At 44.5% G+C, this 27,324-nt stretch overlaps 1 protein-coding gene across 7 annotated transcripts in view; it reads left to right on the forward strand.

Annotated features, from left to right (window-relative positions):
- Positions 1–27,324, forward strand: part of BNIP2 (BCL2 interacting protein 2) — a 646,636-nt gene that overhangs the window by 289,684 nt on the left and 329,628 nt on the right. For all 7 annotated transcript variants that reach the window (XM_069624423.1, XM_069624425.1, XM_069624427.1 and 4 more), the window contains one exon: positions 24,344–24,446. In XM_069624423.1, the coding sequence (XP_069480524.1) occupies positions 24,344–24,446 (103 nt within the window). The remainder of the gene's footprint in view (positions 1–24,343; positions 24,447–27,324) is intronic.

Below are 27,324 nucleotides of genomic sequence, written 5' to 3' on the forward strand. Positions count from 1 at the left end.
TATATAACCATATGTGCAAGTGCTTCTTTGTTGTCTGTCTAGCTAAGATTCAGAGTACTTAACCTACAGCTCACATCTTCCTCTTAAGACTGTTCTGCCACACTTGCAAGGACCTGAGCTAGTACATACTGATACTAAGAGTTAGTGATCTACAGGCCACTGGGATAGTTTACTAAAGTCTTACTCGCAGTTGGACTTTAGGAAAACTCCCTTAACACTTTTAGCTAATTGTTAGGGAGCATTCTCATTAATGCGCCAATTCCTCCCACCTCAGAGCCCTCCAGCTCTTTTGCTAAACTTTGGGACTTTGAACTTTTTAATTCTGTTTGTTTTCTGTCTGTATTTTCTTTGGTTATGGAGTTTTAGACAACTCCATAGGCATCTTCTTTTCATTTGTGTCACACAGCACCGCCAGTGCAGTGGCACAGGGAAGCCTTTCAGGCTTTCCCAAGGTTTAAATAGCTTCTCTGGGATAAACTACTGTTTCCCAGACAAAGTAAAGTGAAATTGACTTTACTAGTCTTTTTAAATTCATAGACCTAGTACACCCTATCTTACAATAGTGCTGGAGGGGTTACTTAGTATCCCCTATGTCTAGATACTCATGCAGCAGTCAAATGCTACCCTTTCCTCTCAGAATGGCTGGTGGCAGTGGTTTTACAACGAACTACCATGATTTTTCCTGACTGCGAACACCGGTAGTGTTAAATCGTGGGAGCCATGTTTTTCAAGATGGCGTCTGAGCCCCCTTTGTTTAAACAGGTCCCCGTCTTCTTTTTTCGCCATTTCTTTATGGAAAGGTCCTTCTAGAGTTTCTCTGCGCGCCAAACCAGGTTTGGTCCCTTTGTTCCATCGCCTTTGGTGGGCTTCAGGGGTATCTGGGGTGGGCAGGAAGTGAGGGAAGTGCCCAAAACTCCCAGTGCTTAGTCTCCTAGGAGACCCAAATGCACTCTGGCGTGATTGGCTGGCTGACTGTCCGGCAAGGACAGGCACCCTGCTGGGTGAGTGGCAGCTAGGCCGGAATGAATGGGAGGAAACTGGATAAAAGGCAAGTCTCTTGGCTTGGAAGGCCCCCAGATTACTTGAACGAAAGAACCGAAGACGAGCTTGAAGAGGACGGCTGCTGCAACTCCTGGACCGTTGGTTTGCCCGGTGAAGCCCTGCTGCAGGTCCGAATCGCTAACATCTCGACAGAGAAGCCCTGCAAGGACGACTTCTCCCTTTGAGATGGTGGGACCAATCAACTTGAACCGTAAGCCACCTGGATACTCACCTCAGAGCTGGTTGACTTTCCTCAGAGTGCTGCAAGAAACTGTAGAACCAGGAAGGGAGACACCAGTTTGTGTGCTTGACTAAAGCTACTGGAAACAAAGATTTGCCAGTTGCCAGCTTTTTGACCAGCCCCAGTACAGTGCAGGAGTCTCCCTCTTGTCCCCACGACTGAGGGCCAGGAACAGTAAGATCTGCAGGAACTGCTAGGAACAGAAGTCATTAGGTGCATCTTTTTCTTCATTTGTAATGGTCCTGTAAAACCAGACTGAAAGTACTTACCTCTCACGGTGAAAGTGCTTGAAACTTTCCCAACTCACAGGCCTAATCAGCTTGTGACCCAGCATATAATTCTTCTTGCTACAAACTATCCTAAGAACTTGTGCCAAGACTTTTCCGTTTCACTACCAGAACTGCTTTACCCTATCCAAGACTTTAGCGGATTGACTTTGGCCTAACCTATTGAATTGAATCGATTCTTCTAGTGAACTCTAAATATTTGCACTGTGTAAGAATAACTTGTAACCTTTCATGTTCTAAATAACCTATTCCTTTTTGCTCCTACGTCAAAGTAGTTTGAATGGCTCAGAAACTTAAAGTGTATGGTACTGAAGTATATTTGTGTATGATATTTAACTGCCTCCTTCTAGTGAATGTTTTATAACTGACTGGTTGAATACATTTATAAGTGTTTAACCAAGAAACATTTGAGTGTAATAGTTTATTTGAACACCTGTGATTGTAGACCTCTGTGTAACATCATTACAGATCACATTCCCTCTGAGATAAGCCTGGCTGCTCAGCTCTGCTACCAAAAACTGTGTAGTACAGACTTATACCAAAAGTTGGTTTTGCTCACAACTGTAGTCTTAGTTGTGTGTAGTGTTCCCAAAGGGTACTGCATACAAACTCTGCCTAACACTAATGTAATGCCTAATACAGATTTGGTTATAGGTTTACTCCTTTTCCTTATTGGCACCAGCCCCAATAGACATAACTTAGTAGGCTTGATACTCTGGGTCACCCCCCCCCCCCAATTAAACTGTTCCAGCACAATTACTGCTTCCCAGAAAAATTCACCCTCCATTTGCTTTTCACTTTAACTATCGCTTTGTAGCATTTGTAGCATTTAACCAAACATACCTTATATAGTTCAGTGATTGCCCTCCCTCCTGAGCCAGCGTAATTATGGTTTTGTTGACTTCATGGATCAGTGGTTCGTCGGGGAACATGGGCCAAGTTTTCCTACATTTTGCCACCAATTCAACATACACTAGAAAGTATATGTTACTGCTATTTAGCGCATAGCCTAGTGTTTCCATACATATTAATTTATTAGCTTTGTATAATTGCCCCCATTTACTAACATTCACTTCCTTTCTTTTCTCTCCGTCAGTACAGAAGGAGCATCTGGGGCTTAACGTATTGCCCCATAAAGGTAGCTCAGGCAAATACATATTTTTGTATACTTTTTGTTTTGGTATATCCTAGGAATCACCTGCTAGTGCTTGGTGAGATGCATTTGATGTTATCACTCCTTCCCAGAGGTAACTTCTTCTCATGTGGCCAGGGGACGGCAGCCGCTACCTGACTCTGACCCTGGGGGGTGGCTATTTGAGGGAGGATCACATCAGAGAAGGCGACCCTCGGGGGGGGTGGGGGGAGCCCGACCTCATCAGACAAGACATGGTATCCCTATTTTCCCTTCACGGATACCCCTTCTATTCCTCAGGACTTAATGGCGTATTGTGATCATTCCCTTCACCAACACTTTAAACTCGCTGCCAGTATCCCTCACTATTCTGCAACCAATAGAATAAGAAAGACTAAGACAACACTAAATGGAACAGCAAGACCTGCTCTCTCATTGGCCGTACCACAGGGCGTACCATAGGACTACGGGATTCTGAGAGCTGATCAGATAGCTGGGAAAGGTGGGGGCGTGGCCCTTATCTTTCATGAGGCATTGAATATACGCAAAATCAACTCAGTAAACATTGATGACTGAAACTTTGCACGCTAAATTATTATTGAACCACAACACCACGCTGTACATCTTCCTGATTTATCGCCCTCCCCACCTCACTCAAAGGTGCTTGTTCTGGGTGACCTGAATCTTTGTTTTAATGATCCAGATGACACCCTTGCTAGGATTTCAGAGGATACACTAAAGAGCTTAAACTTTATACAACATATTAACCAACCATCACATAATGGTGGTAGAACTCTGGATTGGGTAGCCTCCCACAGATTAATAATAGATATAACATTGAAGTAAATCACTGCCCCTGGTCTGACCACTTTCAAATCTCCTTTCAGAAGCTGCTGAGTTTGCCACCTGGAAAAAAGAGGAATGCTCCTCTAAAGGTTATTTGCTGCAATCTGCCTAAATTGACCCCTCTTCTATGCTTCCGTTTTTTGCTCCCGTATTAGACAATCTTGATCATTTTTACACCACTTCTAAATTGCTTTAGCGTATGATAAAATGATGCATTTGGCAGTGAGCAATTTTGCACCATTAAAATAACGAATGGTGAAGACACAACCGTCAAAAGAACAGTATTCCTCGGACATTCAGAAATTAAAATCCTTCAAGGACAAAGCCTTCAAAAGATGGCTGAAGTCCCTCTCCCCTCAGGATAAAGAACACTACACCCGGGAAGTCAAGACTCATAAGGAGGCTATATGTGATGCAAAAAAACTGTTTTATGTGCCGAGAATAAAGGGGGCCTCCTTTGACTCAAGGGAATTGTTTAGGGTCCTAAAAGAATTGGAGGACCCTTGTCCACCCACTTCCCTAGTCACTAAGGACGTGAAATGGTGTTCAGATATCCAGAACTCGATGCAAACCAAGATCGAGAACATCAAAATTGCCACGATAGCTAATAAAAAGCCTTTAATAGAGGACAAACATGTATCTAATTCAGGAAAAGCATTGGGCCATCTACCACGCTTTGTATTCTCCAAAGTGTCTGAGGTTATTCTGGATATGCTAAAAATAACTGAAGCCGACTAATTGTAAAGGGGACATTGGCCCGGCAGCTATTGTAAAATCTTGTGCCCACATCTTGATTGCTACATGTTACCTTATCCTTTCTGGAAAAACATGTTGCTACCGCAATGAAACCAGCATGGATTACCCCTTCTATTGAAAAAACCTTCACTGGACCCATCCTTGGCGGCCAACTATCGCCCCAAAACTAATAGGCCCTTTCTTTTCAAAATGCTGCACAGGATTTCTTTTTCATCACAGTATTCTAAGCCCTAAACAGTACGGTATCAGAAGCCATCGTAGTATGGAGTCCACTTTGTTGGATCTGAAAACTAACATATTGCAACATCTAGATAAGGGACAAGCAGCCCTTTTTATGCTTCTGGACCTGACTGCGGCTTTTGACCTTGTGGACCTTAACACGCTGGTCACTCGACTCCAAGAATTGTCCGCCTTCTCTCCTGAAGCAGTCAGCTGGGTCCTTTCCTTTTTGTCAGAGCGAACAGCTAGGGTTTACTGTGATAATGCCATTGCAGAGGGTTTTGTACTGCCCTGTGGCGTTCATCAGGGCTCGTGTATGTCCCCCACACTATTTAATGTCTTCACCCTGCCCCTCTTTGATCTGCTGGAGTTCAAGCATGTAATGTTCGCTAATTATGCAGATGACTGTGTCTCATTCCCCCAGACAGGTAGCCATGCAGCTGACCCCCTACACAGGTGGATGTTGTGCAATGGCTTGGCTCTCAACAACTCAAAAACTGAAATTATGATTGTGGCAGGTATAAGCTGCATCACCTGGATCCAGCTTTTCAAGCCATTCCATCGGATGAATGCTCTCTTAAAACTCTTCCAAAGGTTAAAACTCTGAGTCATTTTTTATCAAGAATTGAGCATGAAAGCTAATGTCAGCCATCTTGTGTCTTGTTCCTCATACTATATCAAGCTATACCAAGCACAGATCTGCCCCTTCCTCGACTCAAGCTGCTGTGCCACCCTGGCACAAGCCATTGTAGGATCCCGGATAGACTATTGCTGAAGCCTTCTGCTGGGCATAGGTCAGAGAGAACTGAATCACCTACAGGTGGTTCAAAATAATGCTGTCAGAGTGGTCTGCGGCCTGCACAAACCGTGTATCGTTGGTAAGAAGATCTTTGCACTGGCTGCCCATTAGAAAGCATATTGTTTTCCGCGCGCTGTGTCCCCACGACTGAGGCTCAGTAACAGTGAGATCTGCAGGAACTGCCAGGAACCAACGTCTTCAGCTGCATTTTGTTCTTCATACTAAGGTACTGTGCCAACCCGATTGAGAGAACGCGACTCTCGTGGTGAAAGTTTGTGAAACTTTACCAACTTGCAGGCCTAATCAGCTTGTGACCCGACATGTTTCTCTTTCGCCTAAACTACTTCTGAGAACTTTTGCAAAGACTTTACCGTTTGATACCAGAACTGCTCTTTCCTATCCAGAACACTAGCCCATTGACTTTGGCCTGGTCTATTGACCTGAATTGAACTCTTCTGCTGAACTGAAACTATTTGCACTTTCTAACAAGTATATGGGATCTATTCTACTTACCTTGTCCCTTTTGCTCACTTAGAAGTAACTGAACTGCCATTTTGCTCCTATTTCAGCAGAGCTCAAACTGTCTCAAAATCTTGGAGTTTTGTGTTGAAGTGTATTTGTATATAATATTAAGTTGCCTACTTCTAGTGAAATGTTTTCTAAATGATTGTGTAATACATTAATAAGTATTTACCAAGAAAACTTGAGTATAACTGTGATTGAAAGTCCTCTGTGTAGTTATTTGTACTGCTCACATTCACTCTTAAGATAAGCCTGGCTGCTCAGTTTGCTACCAAAAACGGTGTGGTACAGACTTGCACCAAAGGTAAGTTTGGCTAACACCTGTAGTCCTAATTGTGTGTAGTGGTCCCAGAGGATACTGCATGCAATTCTGCCTAACAATTAGAACACAAGAAGTTGCAATATATCGTATGGCACTTAAATCCTTTCTTTACATAATTCTTCCTAACATTTGTGGCTGTATAACTTCGTCATTTTACATATACACTGGTCACACTGTCATCATTGACCTTTGTTCATTCCAAATTAATAATTAATATCTACTCCCTTCTTTAAAGTGTTTATATATTTTTGAGTACAAAGTTAGCTATGAGGCTAATTAGTGCTTTATGGCGTTCCCCACCATATACTCTCTTTTAAGACTCTTATGTTACCCATGAAGTTAATTTAGCCTGGAGAACTGAGCATGCCCACTGAAAGTCATACAATGGTTAGGATTCTCATTGTAGTCACACATACCGGTAATGTACAGACTCTTAGGTCACCTGAACACATAGATTTTCAAAAATAAATATATTAGATAACTAGGTGGGAATGTGAAACAATAAATTAAACAAAATATTATATTGATTAAACAAGTTTTTGGGAACTTTAAATATGACCAATAATAAGGGTGCAGAATGAAATTTGGCGGGCAAAGTAGGAAATAGAACATGTATTCTGTTTCCAGAATGGATGACAACTTGGTATCGGCACAGACACGTCAGGCAAGAACAGTCCTCATGTAAGCCTCAGTCCCAACACATGGCGGCCTCAGAAGACCAACAATAGACACAGAAGTAGGACAGTTGGCTACTATAGCAAACACATTATACAAGCGCAGTCGCGCTGGCGTCTCCATTGGAATCTGAACGCCGACGTGCACGAACAGGATAAGACAATTTGAAGGTAAGCCCTAAACAGCGAGACAGGTTTAGAAAGATGCTATCTGCACTGTCACCGCTCCAATTATGTCATGGGCAATTATGCAATTTTCCAAGGGGCTGCTTAACGATATAGAATTATCGAGTGTGCAGGCTTTGCGAATAGGGTTTGGGTCGCAGGCACGTCCAACTAGGACCCGGAGGAATCAATAGCTCCTACAATAGGTTTGGCACTATTATTGCACCACTTATCTAGTGCTTGTCTGTATTTTGAGCATCGGGATGTAGATTGAACGCAAGTCTTTTAAGTGCAGACGTGTTTGAACCCTATGACTAAACTAAATCTATAACTTAAAGCTGCAATCTAAAAGTAGGCACCAAATACGCCAAAAAACACAATTCCGCATTAATCCGTAAAATACTAAAGTGGAAATACATTACAGGCCGGATTAACCCAGAACTGCTGACCAGTTCAAGACATAAGGCAGAAAGAACATGACATGTAAGCCACCATGAACTAAAGAAGCAATGGCAAGAGTAAAGCTTTTATCTATGCCAAAAGCCAAATCTAAGCCTACTATAGCATTTTTTTCATGGATTACATTAACTTCATGGGCTAACATAACAGTCTTAAAAGCGGAAGTATGCAAAAGTACGCTGTTTGCTGTTGAGAAGGACTTCCCTGGACTTGCCTGCCTGCTCGCTGTCATGGACCTGCGAGGATCTCTTTTGCCATGCAACATGTCTACTGCAAAGCGGATGTCTTTTTCAGGCACACGGAAGCTGCCTGACCTTCCATTGCCTGAACCTGTTACTGATTGGGCCAGTGCCACCAAGCCCGCCTTTGACTCCGCCCCCTTCATTTTCAAAATCTGTGTGTGCAGCGCACACGCGCGCACACTGAAGTACGCAAAAGTACGCTGTTTGCTATTAGCTGGCTGCAAACTGCCCTAACTATTCATGTTCACGCAAAAAGGGAGAATTTACGGTAAGATTGCATTCTCATTTGATTATTTACTGCTTTCTACAACTATCATGTTTTCTGTGCATGTTTGACTCTAAACATAAACACGTCTTATTTAAGCTGCACTAATCTTTTGCACAAAATTCACGGCGCCGTTCTTTCTGAAAAGCAAACATGGCTGCCGGACTGAGGAGTGTGAAGGGAAATCTGACACCTGCTCTTCCACTTTCTACAATGACCATTGATTCTTTAATCTGTAATGGCAGAACTTCGTATATTGAGCCGGGCGCTTCTGAGGCGCCCGCGGTGTGTCTTCTGGAAGAAGAAACGTCTACGCCTCGATTAGTTTCCCATGCTGCCCAAATTCACGCTCAAGGAAATCCTCAAGTTCATAATTGCACTCCCCCCGCTAATACTTACTGAAACTACAGGAACCATTAGTTCCATCAGTCCCGAGGTCTGCAAAGACATTGACGACTTTAGAAGTTGTTGAGAATCACCGCCGACTTTGGAAAGCAGCAAAAGGCAATTCGACCTAACCATGGAAAAAATGGAAGCATTGGACCAAGCTGTGTGCCGTTCCATTGGCACCCTAACCCATGTGGTCTTTAAATCTGTAAGAAAGCGCATGTCATTTCAATCACACCTGCCCAGACATACTCAAAGTCTCTTGGACACGAGCAATGACATTGTCGATGACATAACCAGAGAAGTGCCTCCGCCTCAGTTTACCTATTCTCCAGAAACTGATGTAGTGCAGGCTGCAGTATCTTACTTAAAATCATCTGCAGAATTGAATGCAATTGAAGAGGTTGTGCAACATTCTCCGAGTACCTTTCCGGTAATCATCCGTATCTTGGATCTCCTCGATAAGGGCCATGATCTGACCCATTTAGAACTGAAGGAGACCAAAGCAATGCTTTTCCACATGATTTCAAAAATGGATCGCATCGAAGGGTTTATCGTGGCAGCCGAGACGCTAAAAAAAACTGCATTGGGGAGCTAGGTCTAAACCCGAATTCCACGACTCAGACAACCTCAAAAGATAAAAACATGCAATGCTGCCTCGAACAAACCTCAACACCTTCATTAATATCTCAAGAGACACTTTCGTCTTCAATTGCTTGTAACTGTCAGAATGAGTTGAATGAACTTAAAGTAACAATTGAAGCAATGAACAGTACGATCATGCTCCATTTCCCAAAATCCACTCGGTCTAACAATTGTCCTGACAGTTCAACCGAATTGCTCAAAGCGTTGGAACAAATGAAATCGGAACCTAATGAAGAATCACAACTGAAGAAAACTCCTGCTTCATGTACCGGAGACCAAAAAAAATAACATCTCAGAGCAGTCAAAAGATATGCGAAACGACGCAAGGATGCACTCCTAAAAGGCTCTAAACATCATGCCACTCTAGGCAAATCATTAACATCCTCTACCATCGACACAATTGCTGATGATGATCATATAGACCTTCAACAACTATCTAAAGGAAGTCAAGAAGCTCTAATTCCAACTACAAAACCTCTGCCTAAAAACCCACAAAAAACAACAAAAAAGAAAAAAACTCCTCACTTGATTGCAACGTCTAATACGGACAGTGTCAAACAATGTGACAACTCTAATCTAAACAACATAGAAATGAATATGTCTCAATCTGCCCACCCGACCACAACAGCCAAGGTGGAAAATCAAAAAGTCCCTATGTCAGGAAGTACTTTGTCCTCAGAGCTAACGAAAACTCACTCACCAATGCAACTGACGGGAATGAAAACGAACCGGGCCAACTACTTTCCAACATGTGGCAGAAGTCGAACTACCCTTCGCGACGATCTACCCTTGTCGGAACCACCCAGTAGTACAACGAAGAAAACTTATAGCAAAGCTTGGACTAACGAACCAAATGGCTCTCTAACCTCTACCAAAGCCATAGATCTCCCTAATGTAACACACCCAATGATGGTGGTGAAACGACGTGGGAAAGAAAGAACTCTAACGTCAAACAAACATCTGCTTATCATCCCTAATATCCCACTTCTCTCATCCAACAATCGCATTTCGGTACACGGTCTCGCTCTGTCCAAATCTCTTCCAGAAGATCAAAACGCCCCTGCAACAAACTACCATGAGATACTAGAACTTCTGCGGAAAGAACTTCACGAAGGTCTTATGAAAGTTGAAGTAGGCAACAACCTATCGACCTCAACCTTGACATGCTCGGAAAACCAGAATCAGTCTAACACAACTACCTCCAGACCTTTGGATCAATCTCTTGATACAAAACAAGAAATTCAAATTGAAAAATTACATCTCCTAGGATTTGAAGGCAACTGTGAACTACTTGGAAAAAACAGAATCAATCGAGCTTTTCTTCTAGCACTGTTTACACAAATTCCTCAACTACGAATGTCCATATCGGAAGATATTCTTAGAGTCTCACTATCAATGGAAAATAACTACCGCGCGGTGTGTTACATGAACTCGGAAGCTGTTAAAAAATTCTTATGGTTCAATAGAGACGGAATTAAAGATGAAGGTCTCACCTTGAGCTCTATTGAAAACGAAATGGAAGCAAAGAACTTCATCCAACATAAATGTTCTTATGATGTTACTCTACCGCCGCAGTTACCCTTGGCAATGAACTCTAATGACGATGAAAATGGGGCCATTAACGAATTACTGATAAAATGGGCAATTCCCAGAGTTTACCTTGGCTAGCTCCAATGCTCAACGCAATTCTGAAATCCAATGAATCTGGTCTTAGATCGTAGCTGACTACAAAAACTCTATTATCGCCCAGCAATTCTGATGATACAATAAACCATGAAAACTACTACTCTCATGTTGCCTGACTACACCACATACTCCATTCCGGCCATTCGATCCTCTCTTGGACGTCCATCTGGAGGAGTGGCGATAGCCGTAGATAATGCCTTGATGCTCAAGTCAAAAATAATTTGGAAAGCTGACAACCTGCTAGGGATATTACTGAATACTAACACCAATAAATATTGCCACCTCATTATAATCACGATTTACTGGAATCCAGCACACACCAAAATAGAAGACATGATCAACACAGTTAACTGCTTAGAACTCACAACTCAAGAATACCAATATGCTGAAATAATAGTAGGAGGCGATTTCAACTGTGATTGCAGGAAAAATGATGAGTTAAGAGGCACTAAAAGAAATGCCCTATCCAAGCTTAGAAGTATGGCATTGAGGAATTTTCTCAGTGACTGGGAACTAGACATTATTACAGCTAATCAGACCTTCCAATGGTCCACTTGGTCAAGAGACTTAAAGTCTTCTACGATCGATTTCATATTTGCCACACATCTGCTTTTAATATATCATGCCCGCTAACAATCAACCAGATGCCGTATGGGGACCATGCACAAATGGTGAGCAAGGTGAATCTCCTCTGTCCTCTTCTTGCAGTTGATCTCTCCACTGTGTTGGTGGAAATAGACCGGCCGCAGACTTCGCTTAGATGGAGCCAAGGCTTATGTAAGCAATTTGTTAAACATGTAGCCTCAAGTATTGTCAACTGTAGTACTTTTTTTTTTTAAAACGTTTTTTATTATATTTCAACCAACAAAACAATACAGACCAAATATATAATACAAGATGCGTAATACAGTTTCGAATGTGTTCATTATACAATTTGGCCTCCGCTCCCCAAAACCCACCCCCCTCTACGAGCCCATCAAGTCTGTTCACTCTGTGTTCACGCTGCGCGGTGGGGTCCGTTCTCCATTGGAACCCGCCAGGTCTGGCATCGTTCCAAACAATTCCGCTATCAGTGATTTCCAAGCCCGCAGGGTTCCCATCTCTTCTTCCCCTCCCCTTATACTGAACTCCTGCCATACCATTGTCTCTGCCTCCGCCCACTTTTGCAATTCCTTCCACCATATCTCCACCTGCGGTTTATGACCGGTTTTCCACCCCATGGCAATCCTTCTCTTGGCTAGCACATATGCCAAGTCTTTCAATTTGTTTACATGCTTCAGTTTCTGCGATCTAGGGAACCCCCCCAATAGGCAGGCCCAAGCTGACTCTACAACCAGTGCAACTCCTTTATCTGCCAGTCTCGCCGCTATCTCGCCCCAGAAGCGCCCAACCACAGGGCAGGACCAAAACATGTGTCATGTCAGCCTGTTCTTCATCACACTTGGGACATGCTTGTCTACCTGCATTTTTAAACCTTGATATCCTCAGGGGTGTCATGTACGCTCTATGCGTAATATATAATTGTATCTGTTTCAACCTAGCGTTTCTCGACACCTTCTGATGATACCACAAAGCCCGCTCCCACATCCCATCCTCCATTGGAGCTCCCACCTCAGTTTCCCAATCTAATCGAAGTTGCATTGTTTCTTTACCTATCCTAAGCATCAGCATATCATACAACCTTGAGATCTCATGCCCTCCCTCTGTTATGTCATATATAGCGTCTACGATACCATCCGGCTCTGCTTCGAGGACAATTTCAGGCCAAATCATTTTAATTTCGCGTGCCAGTCTATGATATGTAATGTATTGGCCTGCGTGTAAACCTGTTTCCTCGCCCAACTCCTCAAAACTTATGATGGATCCCTCCCGCCATACATCTCCAATCGTTACCAGACCCACTGGCTCCCAGTGGCTTCTAATCCTCTTCCGCAGTTGCTCATCTCCAGTGGCCAGTGCCACCAGCGGCATCTGCAGGGAGCGCGGAGCTGAGGTTTCCATCATCCTGCACGCGCGGCGCCAGATCCTCCACCCTAGTATCAACATATTGGGGCGCCCTTGCATATCCGTTTCGGACAACCAGATCACTTCCTTTAAATAAAATGGGACACAGTCTGCTCTAAACAATTCGGTTTCGGAGGTACTTTCATCCGAGAGCCATTTAGCAACATACTGCAGTTGGCCCGCCACGTAGTAGGCCTCATAGTTGGGGAGTCGTATCCCCCCTTTTTCATAAGAGTTTTGCAGTTTCCACAATGCCATCCTGCATCTAGTCCCCTGCCACAAAAAGTCCCTGCATATGCTATTCAGTTTGGCAAAAAACTTCCCAGGTATGAGGTATGGAATGTTCCCAAAATAATGCAAGAGTCTGGGCAGGACCACCATCTTAAGCATTGCACTACGCCCCATCATAGCTAGCGGCAGCTTTCCCCAAAATTGCATACTGTGCTCTATCTTTCCCACAGCTACCTCCGTATTGTGCTTATGTTCTTGTTCAACCGTATGATACACGTCTATCCCAAGGTATCGAAAGGTGTCAACCGCCCAAGGGGCTTGCAATACCGGCAACTGCTCTGCAAGGAGTCCCCTATAGTTACCCAACGGGAAAATTACGGACTTCTGAGGGTTCACAGCTATTCCAGACAGCTCTGCGTACCGATCCATAACCTCTAAAATATACTGGAGGTTCTCCTCGGGATGCTTCAGATACAATAACATGTCATCTGCATATAAAGAGATTAAGTGTCGCTCCCCACCCACTTCAATGCCTATGGTGTCATACTGCTGTCTGAGGTATATAGCCAACGGTTCCAGTGCCAATATGTATAACATAGGGGACCATGGGCATCCTTGTCTAGTACCTCTGCTTAACCGCCATCTCTCTGAAATAACTGCACCCGTCCTAACTCTAGCGAGCGGTGCACTGTATAACATCTTTGCCCATCTGACATATCCTGGTCCCATCCCATATTCCTCTAACGTCGACAGCAACCATGGCCACCTACAGAATCGAAAGCCTTTACCGCATCCAAGGACACTACTGCCATATCACCTTCATTCCGCCCCGCCCATTCAAGGACTCGGTGGAGTCGTCTGTGATTATGAGTTATGTTTCTGTTTGGAACATAGCCTGTCGGGTCCGGGTGTATGAGTTTATCTATGACTCTTCGCAGTCTGCTTGCCAACACGGCTGTTAATATCTTGCTGTCTTGATTCAGCATTGATAGTGGTCTGTAGGAGCCGCAACTGTGCCCAGGCTTATTTGGTTTAGGGAGCGGAATTATAATTGCTTCCCTTAGCGACTCCGGCAGCTGTCCCGCCTCAAATGCCTCATTTAGCATATTCAGCATGGGAGGGAGCACCTCTACCATGTATGCTTTATAAAACTCACTCGGAAACCCGTCCGCCCCTGGGGTTTTACTAGTAGGCAATTGTCTCACCACCGCCTCTAATTCTTCTAAAGTGATTGGTGCATCCAGCTCTTCTCTCTCTTCAGCACTTATCCTGGGTAGGCCTATATCTTCGAGTGTTTCTTTTATCCTCTCTTGATTCTCCGCTTCAACATCCCCATATAGTTCTCTGTAATATTTGGCAAATTCCCGATTAACTCCCTCCTGGGTGTCCACTACACTACTGTCCTCCCTTGTTATCGCCCTGATGGTGGGTCTAGGGGTTTCGCTCTTATATAACCACGCTAAAAGCCGTCCTGTTTTGTCACCACCCGCGTGCTGCCTCTCTATGTATTTCCTATAATTCAGTTTACACAACCTGTCCCAGTGCTCTCCACACAATTGTTGAAGTTGAAGTATCCGCTCCGCATTCGGACCAGTATCGCCCTCCTCTCTTTGTGTTTTTTCCAAGTCCCTCTCAGCCTCCCGTAAATCAGCCAGGATACCGCCTTGCAGCCTGTGGGACTTCGCTATGGCCACGCCCCTCAACACTACTTTAAAGGCCTCCCACAATGTGCACGCTGAATCTACACTACCCGTGTTCTCATCAAAGTAGGTTATGATCTCTTCCCTTAACTCTTCCTTGAACACAGGATCCGTAAGCGCTTCCGCTCGGAGCCTCCACGTTGGGATCCTTGCTCTTGGAGGGCAGTACTGCCAGGTAACAATCAAGGGCGAGTGGTCCGACAGGACTCTCGCTTTATATTCCACCCGCACCACTTCCGTTATTAGGCCTGACGTAGCAAAGACATAGTCTAATCTGGTGGACAACTGTTGTGGGGCCGAGTAATGCGAGTACTGTCTTTCTTGGGGGTGCTTCGCTCTCCATACGTCAGTCAGGTCAAAATCATTAAGCAGCGCTTGTAACACCCGTTTCCATCTTCTGGTCTGATCTGTCCACCCTTGGGTCTAGTACGCAGTTAAAATCCCCACCCCATAGTACCGCACTTCCCATGCACATTCCCAGGGTAGCGCTCAGGGTTCTGAAGTACCTCGCTGTATTCTGATTGGGAGCATATGTGTTGATTACACTTATCTCTCTGTTCTCTACCAGGCCCCTGAGTATTACCATTCTCCCGTCCGCTCCAGCAGTTTCCTGTAACACATGAAAAGGGACATGTGGGGCCACCCAGATAAGGACCCCTCTAGCATAAGCCGAGTATGTTGAGCCCACCACCACTCCTTTCCATTTCTTTTTGATCATTCCCAGTCTCTCACTTGTTAGATGGGTCTCTTGTAATAACGCAATGTCTATTTTTTGTCTTCGCAAGTATAGCATACCCTTGTTTCTCTTCAAATAACTGTTTAGACCCCTAACATTCCACGTAATCATTTTAAGGTCCCCCATGGCTTGTTATGTTTTCCGCCCCCACCTCTGCCATGCAATCGACTGTTTGTACCCGTTTTTGTCTGTTTAGGCTCGTATCCCAGTTCAAACTCCCCTCAACTACACACACCCCTTCCCCTTCTCCCTTCCCCTTCTCCCTCCCAACCACACCCAACTCCCCACACCTCCCACCCCCCATTTTCCCTCCCAACCCCCCCAGCCCCCTCCCCAACTGTTGCCCAGCTCCATCCCTGGATCTCAGGCTTGCCCGCATCTAGCACTTTTCTGGCTTCCGCCTGTACTCAATGCTCCGCGGGGTAAGGCCGCCCTACTGGCTAGCCTACTAAGACTAATATGGGGGGGTAGGGTGCTCGCATTCCGCCGCTCCTATTTGCTAAGAATTCAACACACTTAACTGTACAATTACCACATATGTCTATCCTCTTTGCTATATTCAAGTCCTTGTGTTCGCTCAAGTCCATGGGATCTGCTTCAGGTGCCACCCGTACCCATTACTACCCCTCAGCCATAGTCTTCGCTCATAATTCTAATGGATACCCAATGTACATCATGCCCCGCCATGTGTAATATCCCAGCCACTTATCGTATTACTTCTGCGCCTGATCCGCCTCCTGTTCCGGGCACCCCTGAAGGTCTAGCCAGGTCGTCGCTTCTTCGGGCGTGTGGAAAAAAAACATCTTGCTCTTATGTATCACTTTTAGCTTCGCGGGATACAGCAGCATATATTTGATCCCCCATCGCACGTAGCCTTCTTTTGATCGCCACGTAGCTGTACCGCTGCCTTTGGACCAGCATTGTGTAATCTGGATACGCCGTGACGGTGCACGACGCTCTCTCGATGGTTCCACCCTTGCGGAAGTATTCCAAAATCTTCTCGCGATCCTTATAGTTCAGTATTTTTGCTATGATAGGCCCGGGGGGAGCCCCCAGTTGTGGCCTCCTCATGAGGGCCTTATGCGCCCGCTCCACAGTAAAGCCTTGCGAGAGTTTTTCGGCCCCGATTTCTTGCAGGAGTAAATTTTCGATGTAGTCTGTGGGGTCTTGGCCTTCCTCTCCCTCTGGGAGTCCGACGACGTGAATGTTGTTTCTCCTTGCTCTACCTTCCGCTTCCTCCGCCCGATTCTCCAGGTTAGCTACCTGTTGCTTTAGCACGTGGACCTCCTTTGCATTGCTGCTACTGGTGTCCGTGTTGGTCTTCACCGCACTTTCCAAGCAGCTCGTTCTCTCTGCCAACGCCCTGACATCTTGCCTCAGCAAGGTGACATCAATGCCCACTGCATCTATCTTGGCCTCCAGGGAAATGCGCAGGTCAGCCATCGCTAACCCCCATGAATCTTTTAATTCCGTGATAGCCGCCAAAATCTGGTGGTTTTCGATCGTTATGGCGCTCTCCATCGGTCCTGACGCTCCCTTGAGTGCCGTGGTCGCTGGAGACAACTGCGTCTTGGCAAATGTTTCCATAGTGGACTGTTTATTCTTACTCTTGGTTATGGTCCCTCTTCCCACCATCTTGCCTGTGGGCGCTTAGTCCCCGACGTGTCTGCTCCGCACTTCTGTTCCGACTCACACCCAGGGCCAAGAAAGTTGACCAGGAGAGCCTCCGCACCGGCTTACGTTCGCCGGGCTATTCCTGGAGTGGGTTGTGTTCTCCCACGTATTGGCTCCTTTTGTTGATCGCAGGGGCAACTCCTTAAATCGCTGGCCCCCGACTTTTGGGCTCTCTGCGCAATGTGCACCGCTGGAACGTGCACCGCTGGGTATATCTTCAGCCGTCTTCCCCGCGCACCACCATATACCGTGGTGCCGGCTGCGTTTAGGCACTGTCACATCCCACAGTGTACCTCTGGGCAGCACCTACCAGCATAACAGTTCTGTGCACCATGACCCCCCGGCCCCTCGCATATATTCTCGCTGGCTCACCTTCTCGGTCTTGTCGTAGGCGGGGTCCTCGCATCAGACACCCTGTGAGCCACTATCCCAAAGTCCATGTGGCATATCACTGCGCTTTCACCCTTCCGCGCAGACCTGTTAATTATGCTCAATTTAGCGCTCCGTCAGGGGCCAAGAGCTCTAGGTCCCTGAGTCCCACTCGCTGTAGTGCGGCGCACGTTCGTTCTGTGCAAAGTACCAGTTATGGCCTGCGGGGAGCCCCACGCTTCCAGAACAAAGGTTTTCCCTTCCAGTTGTGTGCCAGTCCTTCACGGGCCTCCTGTTTAAGCTGCCGTTCGCTGGTCTCCCCGTGTTATGCCAGCATCCACAATGCTGGTTGCAGGGCCTTCAGTCCTCCTCTGCGCCCGCCGCATCCACTTCCAGCTCAGTGTCACAGCAGCTGTTCTGTTCGTTCGGCTGAGCCGCGGAGCCTCACCGTGCATTCGGCTTCCTCGCATAACACGCCAGCTACTGATCTGAGTGTCTGAGTGTGCTCCTCACGTCCTCTGCTGCTACATTGTGTCCATCTTGTCCATCATTTCTCGCGCATTTCCATTTGAGGCCCCCGATGCTTTTGTTTCGCTTCCTGCAGGCAGCAAGAGCCGCGCATCGAGTCAGCTGGTGGCCGAGGAAAGCTACCTCGTCTCCGCTCTCATTTATAGTTTGCTTCGCGTATAATTCTCCCTCCAGGTCGCTAGCAGGGGATCGGCCCGTCTTCTCAGTGGCAGGGCAGCAATACGCGATGCGCTTTTGTCCGTACTGCAGTTACGGCCGCTCATCCTTTGTTCGCCGCCATTTTGGATACAATGTATCCATTCAGCTAGGCTCCTCGGGTTCCTCAATCTCGCCGATACTTGCCCAGCAAGCTGAAATATTCTTGGGTCTAGTAGCGTATACGTTCCCACGCACGCACATCCATTCTGGTGACAGTTTTGGCCGGTATTACGTGCATTTTCTCAAGGATCAATGTCGGATCATGGGAGCAGCTTGAGCCCGCACGTCCTATTCCATGGCTGGTAAGCCACGCCCCCCTGTAGTACTTGTAAGGGAATCTCGACAGATGAAAGGGAGAAAATATATTCTGAACTCATCCATGCGGCGCTAATATTTTTCAGCAAAAGAATGCCTAAGCCAACTCACCTACATCCCTACGATCCACTTTGCAAAGCTCTGAAACGGGAAAAAAAACAAAGCATTAAGACAGCTGAGGAAAATCGGGTTACCTCATGTGATGTACCAAACTCAGCAGAATCGGATTCTGGGTTCATATAAACAAAATTTAAAACATGCAAGGATATCAAGCTACAATGAAGCCAATTGCAAACTCATCCGTGCCATAACGGAACATGACATACGTACCATATCAAAAGTAACCAGAAACAAATATTGTCACCAACTCCAAACTCTATACCAGAATCCGTGTGGACCACTTACATCACAGACAAATATCAGCTTCCTCATAAATTCTCAAACCGGCTCCCTCTTTCTCTCCCATACATCGAAATTCTTCGACTAAACTGGACAGTCACAGATATCAAGCGGGCCATCTCTAAACTGCACTACTCAAAATCAGCAGGTCCTCCTTGTTTGTATAAAGCAGATCCTGACTTATGGGCATTGATCCTAAAAACCAAATTTCAAGCCATCATTAACCTAGGTGTTATTCCAACTTCCTGGTTATGTGCCAATATCATACCAATATATAAAAAAGGCGATCCCTCTGTTCCACAGAACTATCGCCCTATTGCCCTAATAGAGACTGAGGCCAAACTTTTTGCAATACTTCTGCTCCATGACCTAGAAAAATACATTGAAACGAATGCCCTATATTTAAAATATCAAACAGGGTTTCGTAAAGGGATAAGTACCACCTTGAACGCCATGATAATTGCACTTGTCATCGCAGGATCAAAAAAGTATCTGCTAATCCAGTCTACATTGCACTCATCGATATGTCAACAGCTTTCGACAATGTAGTCCGCAATATACTATGGACAAAACTTATGGATATGGGAATACCAAAAACTCTAATGTACTGGTTCATAGCATTACACACTAATACCTCCTATAAAATCAAAATCACAACCGAGGACTACAAAACCGATTAGCACTGGATTGGGTTTGAAACAAGGTTGTAACCTTGCAGCAACCTTCTTTAACTTATACCCCGCAGACCTTGACAAAAATTGGCATGGAAAAAACTTGTTCTCTGTCAAAATTGGAACCATCCTACTCAAATGGATCGCCTTTGCCAATGACATTATTATATTCGACCGTACCCAGGCAGGCCTACAAATGAAACTGACTATTTGATGAGTTTACAATAAAGCACAATCTAACACCTGATCCCATCAAAACGGCAGTTATGAAATTTGGAGTTAAAAAAAAAACGGCAAATTTCAATGGCAAATCATGGGAACTCCAATCCTCTGCATAGCAGATACGATTAACCTAGGCTACTGTTTAACAGAGAAAAGCTCTATCAAAATGTGGACGGAGTTACTAAAAGACAAGATCAGACCACTTATATCACAATTAAAAATTATCCATGCGAAATACTGTAAATTCTCTCTAACTCCTGTTATCGAGTTCCTAACCTTAAAAATTGAAAGTGTGGTCTTATATTCGCTGGATATATGTCTTTGTGAAATGGGTCCAACTTTAGATCAATTACAAGGCTCTCTACTGAAAAGTGCCATGTGCTTCCCAATGTCTTTGCCTAACGCTTTAAGACATGAGCTAGGTCTAATAGCATTATCCACTCATTGGAAATGGAGGCTTCTTACTAACTTTACAAAAATAATCTACCCTCGGTCTAATTCACTATTTGTGGACATGAGGACAACTATCGAATCGATGTCCTTGTCATCCTTAAATCAATATCAAGCTAAACTAGAGGATATTCTAAGTGAAGCCAACATCACGGTGGACGATGTACATATTAGACCAGATTATGCAAAAAAAAGCTATTTGAACTGGACTGGTGCAAGACTATCGAACAAATAGGGAACTACAAACTGCACAAAGAATTTTACCTATACACCAAGAAGCGTATGCCCAGATATGACCATATAACGCTATTTCCTTGCAACCATACCCAAAAGGCTTACTTATGGTTCAAATTAAATCTCTATTACACTAGAGAAAGGATCTCGCACTGGGCTGTGAATCCGATCGGAGTAATCAATAAGCATTGTAGATTTCCCTTATACAAAGAGTCTACCGAAACCCTTAAGCATCTGATCCTATACTGTCCACATTTTAAGCATCTGAGAACCATACTACTTATGGAATTTGTAAATATCAATTATGATGACTGTCTAACATTCTTATGGGCCAGAATGATGTAAGGCACTTATAAACCTCCAATTTATGCATTAGTGAGATTCTGCAGATTATTAGTTCAAGAACTAGAGATGTATACCAGTAATTGAAATGTCAACCAAACACACTACTACGATAGTATTAGGCAGTGTTAAACTGATTTACATATCACAGTTGTGCCTACATAAACTTGAGTTTGCCATTCTGGTTACATTTTTAAGCTGTACATAACATGCATAACAAATGCAAGGTGCTTCGTGCAACGCTGATGTCTCTATATTCATTTATGTTTTCACTCATGATAATTTTTTATGTTCAAATAACCAATACGAAATTGTATACTTTCTGTACGACATTGAGTGTTATTCAAAGAACTTTTACCAAGTTTTATCGAAATAATGTTTTACTTTTCTAAGAGGATATTAGTGTTGCATTTTTAGAAATATGATCTAATGTTTCTATATTCTTTTGTAAAGGTTCTGTTATGTTGTAATTGAACCAAGAACAAATAAAAAAATAAAACTAAAAAAGCGATTATATGGAGGGGAACGCCATAAAGCACTAATTAGCTGCACAGCTAACTTTCTAATAAAAAAAATATAAAAATTCTAAAGAAGGGAGTAGTTATTAATTTGGAATGAACAAAGGTCAATGATAATAACAGTGTGACCAGTGTATGTAAGATGACGAAGTTATACAGCCACAAATGTTAGGAAGAATTACGTAAAGAAAGGGTTTAAGTGACATACGATATATTGCAACTTCTTGTGTTCTAATGCTTAATGATTGGAACGTATTGTTTGTTTTTTCTGTCTCGGTTAATTTTTTTCTTTTTGACCCTAACTACACTCCCCGTCACCACTCCCTCATCTCTGTGGCATTGTTTTGTGAAATGTTTTAAAAATGGGATCTCTTTGGTTTTGTTTTGATTCTTTAAAAGAGTAGCAATTACTAGTAACATTCAATGGAAGATACATTTCATTTAAACAAGCATCAATACTGCAGGTGAGTAATTTCTTTCTATGCTAAACATGTTCCAGCACACAGTGACATCAATCAAGGTCAGTATTAGCATTTATTTTTGTTCACCATTACAAAATTGGGTTAAGAAGGGAAAATGGTTAGAGTTAAAGTAGAATACACTTCACACTGGTTCAATAGTTTGTTTCCCCCAGAGGGATGTAGGCAGTCTTTTATCCAAGAAATAATGGTGTCAACAATGAAAACCTGTAATGCAACAAGTACTGCCAAAGCCAACAGGGTTCAGAAAAGGGGCCTTTAGGAAACCAGGACAGCCAAAGTCAATGGGACTGTTTAATGCAGCTTTTTGTAGATCAAACAAGGAGGCGTTCTAAAATCACAGGAAATCAAGGGAAGCCCACTTGATGGAGCGCTAGCTGGAAGGCCTGCACATGTGAGTTAAGGTCAAATCTAGGGGGGGTTAAAATAGTACTTCCCAAGCCAGGGAGCACTACAGATGGCAAAAGGTAGTTATACCCCAAGGCCCACAGTACCTTAAAATTGACAAAGTGGTTCCAACAAGATGCCTTCCTGATGCAGTGATGCAGAACCCTGTTACTGTTCCTGGTCTTTGGTCGTGATGACGAAAGGGAGGACCTCTGGCAGGCTTCTGCGGAAGCACTCTGGCGAGGGACTAGGCAGCAAAGGATTTGACATGATTCGGCAGCGCTTTGTGGTTTTGGCGCCTTTTTCTCAGCTCCAAAGGGACGAATGGCTCCAGTTGGAGTTTCCTCAATCCCTCGGTCCTGGACCTTGGTGAGGGCGGCTCTGGACGAAGAATTCCTGCTTCTGCAGGTCCTTGGAGGTGCCCACAAAGGTTTGGCCGGATTCGTTCTCTGGAAGACGATGCACTTGGTAATGGTGGGGGGTCCCCGAGCATTGGGATTCTGCAGCCTAGGAAAGTCGCAGCAAGTGATGAGCCAAAATTAAGCAGGTCTCGAGGCTAGTTGGTGCCAGCAGCCCAAGGGAGGAAGTCGTCCTGCACGGATCTTCCCTGTCAAAACGAAAATGGGGTCAGCACATCTGCAAGTCTTCGCAGGTGCTTCCACAGTCCTGGAAGATGCTGCTGGCTTCTCTGCTCATCTCTTAGTCTGATATGATCTTCCAGTGGTCGACGCTGACAGTCCCCAAAACCTCACCTTTTATGCACAATCCCATTCCTTCACAGGCCTACAGCTGTCAATCACACAGGGGGGTTCGTCCTCTAGGACAGCCACACGCCCAGTTGGACCTGTTTTTCTTTTCGGCCAGGCATGCCTACAAACAAAGGTCAGTGAAGTTTCAGGCTCCTCCCTCACTTCCTGCCTTCCTAGACACACTAGAGCATGGCTGGACTTCGGGGCTGAAGCCCACCAAAGGCAAAACACACAAATGACCTAAACCTAGTTTAAACAACAGAGTAGAAGCCCAGAAGGAACTAACAAAAAATAAATGGTGAAAAAAGAAGACAGAGGACATTGAGAAATCAGCCTGCAAGTACCCTGCACAAAAGGTAGTAAAATGTAACCACTGCCACCAGCCAATCAAGTTAGTTGGTGTAATACAAAGTTTTATATGAGAAGTGGGATAAGGAGTTACTATGTAACCCCCCAGCACTCCACATAGGGTGGTGTGTGCTGGAACCACAAAAGAAAAGGTAAGTAAGATAAAAGCTCTCACACTATTCTTGGAACTGTAGTTCACATAAGAAAAATGTAATTAAACATGAAGAGAGGTCCAAGGGACTTCTCAGTGGCACTGCACAGAGGGTGCTTTGTGTGACTATGCAAAAAGCAGATGCCTATGGAGTTTACCAGACTCCATTAAACAGTTGAAAATCCTAGTCCGAGAAAAACACACGAGTGGCAAAAAGCACCACTCACTCAGGAGGTTACAATCAAAAAGATCCCAGATTCTAGCAAAAGAGCTGAGGGTCTCAGGTTAAAGGGAATTAGCACAGAAACTGAACATTCTCCCTAACAATGATCATTGATGGCACTCTACTCTAAATGAGTCCACATTTCTAGAGTGGCCCAGGCAATGGGAGAGTGGACACAGCAGCATTTCGGGGTGCCATTTTCCAGTCGTTAAAAATGTGATGCAGATGCGTCAGTGACAACCGTCTTTCTGCAAACTCAGTTGTTTTGATTCAGATTCCACAGCAGATGCTCATATTGGCCAATCGTTGCTTACATTTCTTTTAGTTTAAATGCCTATTTCCGAGCTGTCCAGCCACTGCTGTAGAGGTATACTGGTGAACCTCATAAGACTGTGCAGGGTTCTATGTGGATGAAAGAAATTATGATGACTGAGGAGTATGGCTGTTTAAAGATCTGTAGACCAAAATCGTTGTGAACAGTTTGTCAACCCTTGGCACCAGCAGTCTCCTTAAAGATCGTTATTGCTACCACTCTTCCCGTGATGAGTTATACCTACTAGATGTGGCTATAAAGTAATACATCCTGGAGATTTGGTTCTAGGTGGGCAACTGTTTCACCTAAAGCTAGTATTATACAGTGAGCCTGTACCATTTAAAATAATTATACCTGGATATCCTTGACTATAGTTTTTGTTTTAACTGATCTTGTGTTTTGTTTTTGTTTTAGGTTATTATGGTGATGGATTGAATGCCATTATTGTATTTGCTGTTTGTTTTATGCCTGACAGTGGTCAGCCTAACTACCGATACCTCATGGAAAATCTTTTTAAGTAAGTATCACCAAAAATATAGTTTCAAAACTGATATTGAGCATATATAGACTCTGGCCCATCCATTCTGACCAAATGCCTGCTTAGCCATGATAGTCTGTACATTATCTGCAACTTAAGACAGGCTTTGTTGGTACTTTAATGCCTTGTGCCTTTTAAACTAATTTGCAGTTTTTGTCTCCACCACTTATTATTTGTGGGGTATTGGGATTTGCTAATTATTGACACTACTTTTCACCGCTTTTTCTGCAGTAATGTCTAATTGTGTATTTGTGTGTGCATGTATTATTCTGCGGCTTGGGAATTGGTTTACTCATCTTTCACATAGCCCTCCTTATAGTGGTTTGTGCATAGTATTACAAAGTGTTTTGTCCAAAGTAGAAGGATGGCAACATGGACGTTGCAGCCACACTATCTTGTGTGTCTGTGTACCTATCAGTCTGCACATGTCCATGTACTCATTTCTTTTCCGCCATCTGTGTTGTTGTAGGAGTTCCCTCTAAGATAATTACCGAAAGAAAATGGCTGTCTCTGGATTTTCAGTGCATATTTTGACAGAGCCTACACAATCGTCCTGCACAGTCTGTGGACCGGAGCATAGGATTTCACCCTTGCAGGGACTGGTGCATAGTAGGGATCGGGCGGAGGAATACATTTTTACAATTTGAGAATTACTTCCTCTTTTCTCTCTATCCCTTGCTTTCAGGGGATAAAATACACTGCCGGTCAATACTCATTTTAAATACGTCCCTGTGAAAAACCAAAGGGTGTCTCACCTACTAGTCCCTGTGGATCTCTTTCTCAGGTGGCCAGGGATGGCCATCGCCTTTGTATCCATACCCTGGGGTTGGACAAGTGCGGGAGGATCACCTGGGCAAGGGGATTTCAGGGAGTGGGAGTGAGACAACCGATGGTGAGACGCGGTATTCCCCTATTTCCCTTTTCTTCACAAACACAACGCTGAGGAAGAGAGCGACTGAAAGTAAAGAGGCAAACCCTTAAACATTACTTTGGACATGTCCCGCTAATCGGGTCAGGCAAAGTCAGGCACTTGTCTTTTACGACATACATCTGACATCTATTAGCTCTCCCCACATGGATAAACTCTGAGCAAGGTAGAACACGAGAAGGAGCAGAACTTGGGGCAAAGGTGAACCTACTATAGCAGAGCGACAGGCAGAGGAATGAGAGCAAAGGGCAGAGAGACCCAGGAAATCCCTGCATGAGGTTGTTGCCTCCGAAGAACCGTTGAAGATATGTGGTGAAGGCCAAATCCCAGACAAGAAGACTACATTGTGTTTCTGTGGTGCCAGCGACCCTCCCGGGTGAACAACAGAGTTGGGGAGGCGAGATAAGCCAGTGCTAGTAACCTTGACTCGCAAACTGAAACAGAAAAGACAAGAAAGGCATGCACACAGCCGGTGAGTTGGCAAGCAACATGAAAGTTCGGTGTGTGTTTAGAAGAGATTGAAAGTGCAACAATATATCTCTGATTGCAGGCTGCACACGTGTGAACGAGAAGTAAGGAAGGCAGGCAGGCCTGTGAACTTTTCATTTCTGATAAACGGTGAAAGACCTGCGATACAGAGTAGTGGAGTGGTACGGCGAAAGGAAGTAGCCCGCTCGAAAGTCTGCCAAAAGGGGAATCGTTTGTTAGAAAACGACAAGGTAAGGGGCAGTGATAAGGTGAAGGTTGAACTTTGGTGCTTCTGACACTGAACTACCCAAACCAAGAACCTCTGGGGCAAACAATACAAGAGTCTGATCAAAAGGGAATGTCGAAGTGGTCCTGCGGAGGTCTACAGCAAAAGCCTTGTATATTCGAAAGTCTTCGACATCAGGAGGAGTGTGATAAATTAGGGGATGGGAACCCCTAAAGAATGTGAATTGAGCTTGGGGAAGGGAAACCCTGCAAGTGTTGTGAATCAGGAAAAAGTTTGAATCTGAACGAGGGAGACTGAAAGTGGGATAAATTAGGGGAAGGGCACCCCTAAAAGAATGTGAATTGAGCTTGGCTAAGGGGAACCCTTGCAAGTGTAGTGAATTGAACGGTCTGAGCCCGATCGAAGGAGACCTATGTGAACTGTTTGGTGAACTGTGAAACTTTTGTGGAATTGTGAACTTTTTGTGGAACAAATAACTTTTTTGTTGAATTGTGAAAGAACTGGTGAAAGCTCGAAGAAGTGATATAACGCTGGAGGCCAAGCGGGCCTCGATCCACGTTTTTGGAAGTGCCTTTATTCTGTAAACCTGAGCCAGACTGTGTTGTCCTGTCTGCGGAGACCGCCTTCCTCTGTGCTGTCCAACATGGGAAGTAGAGCTGACTCCGTCACATTGATTCTTTGCTACAATGCTGATTTTCCTTTGCATACATATTCTCCTTTAAACACTTTTTGTATAATAGATGGGGCAGGCATTAGGTTTTGATTTGACAGAGACTGACTAGGACTGTTTGCTTTATTATTTTGATGGTAGAGACTAGTCCCATTTTAGCTGTAGGGCAAAGGAGTTTTTCCAAACCCCTCAAATTGAATAAAGGTTTTGAAATCTATTGTGTCAGTGTCATACTTGGGATACCATGCCTCCCTTACAGTCCCCCATTGACAGGACACCGTCGCAGTGCAGGAAACCCATTGCAGGTTTAAAAGATGCTTGACCCCCGTGACCAAACTGAGAAAATGTGGCCACTGTGTAATAAGTTTAAAAAATGGTCACGCCCTGTGTTAGGCAAGATTGTGTGCAGTACCCTTTGGGAGACTACAGCAACCTTGACCTCCTGGCAAAAGGAACCAAACCTTTGGTATAAGTCTGTACTACACAGGTTGGTAGTGTGGCTGAGCATACAGGCTTATCTCAAGATGGGTCCATGTGAGCAGTA

This window comes from Ambystoma mexicanum, chromosome 11 (genome assembly GCF_040938575.1).
Source record: "Ambystoma mexicanum isolate Mex_15411 chromosome 11, UKY_AmexF1_1, whole genome shotgun sequence".
Classification (NCBI taxonomy): Eukaryota; Metazoa; Chordata; class Amphibia; order Caudata; family Ambystomatidae; genus Ambystoma; species Ambystoma mexicanum.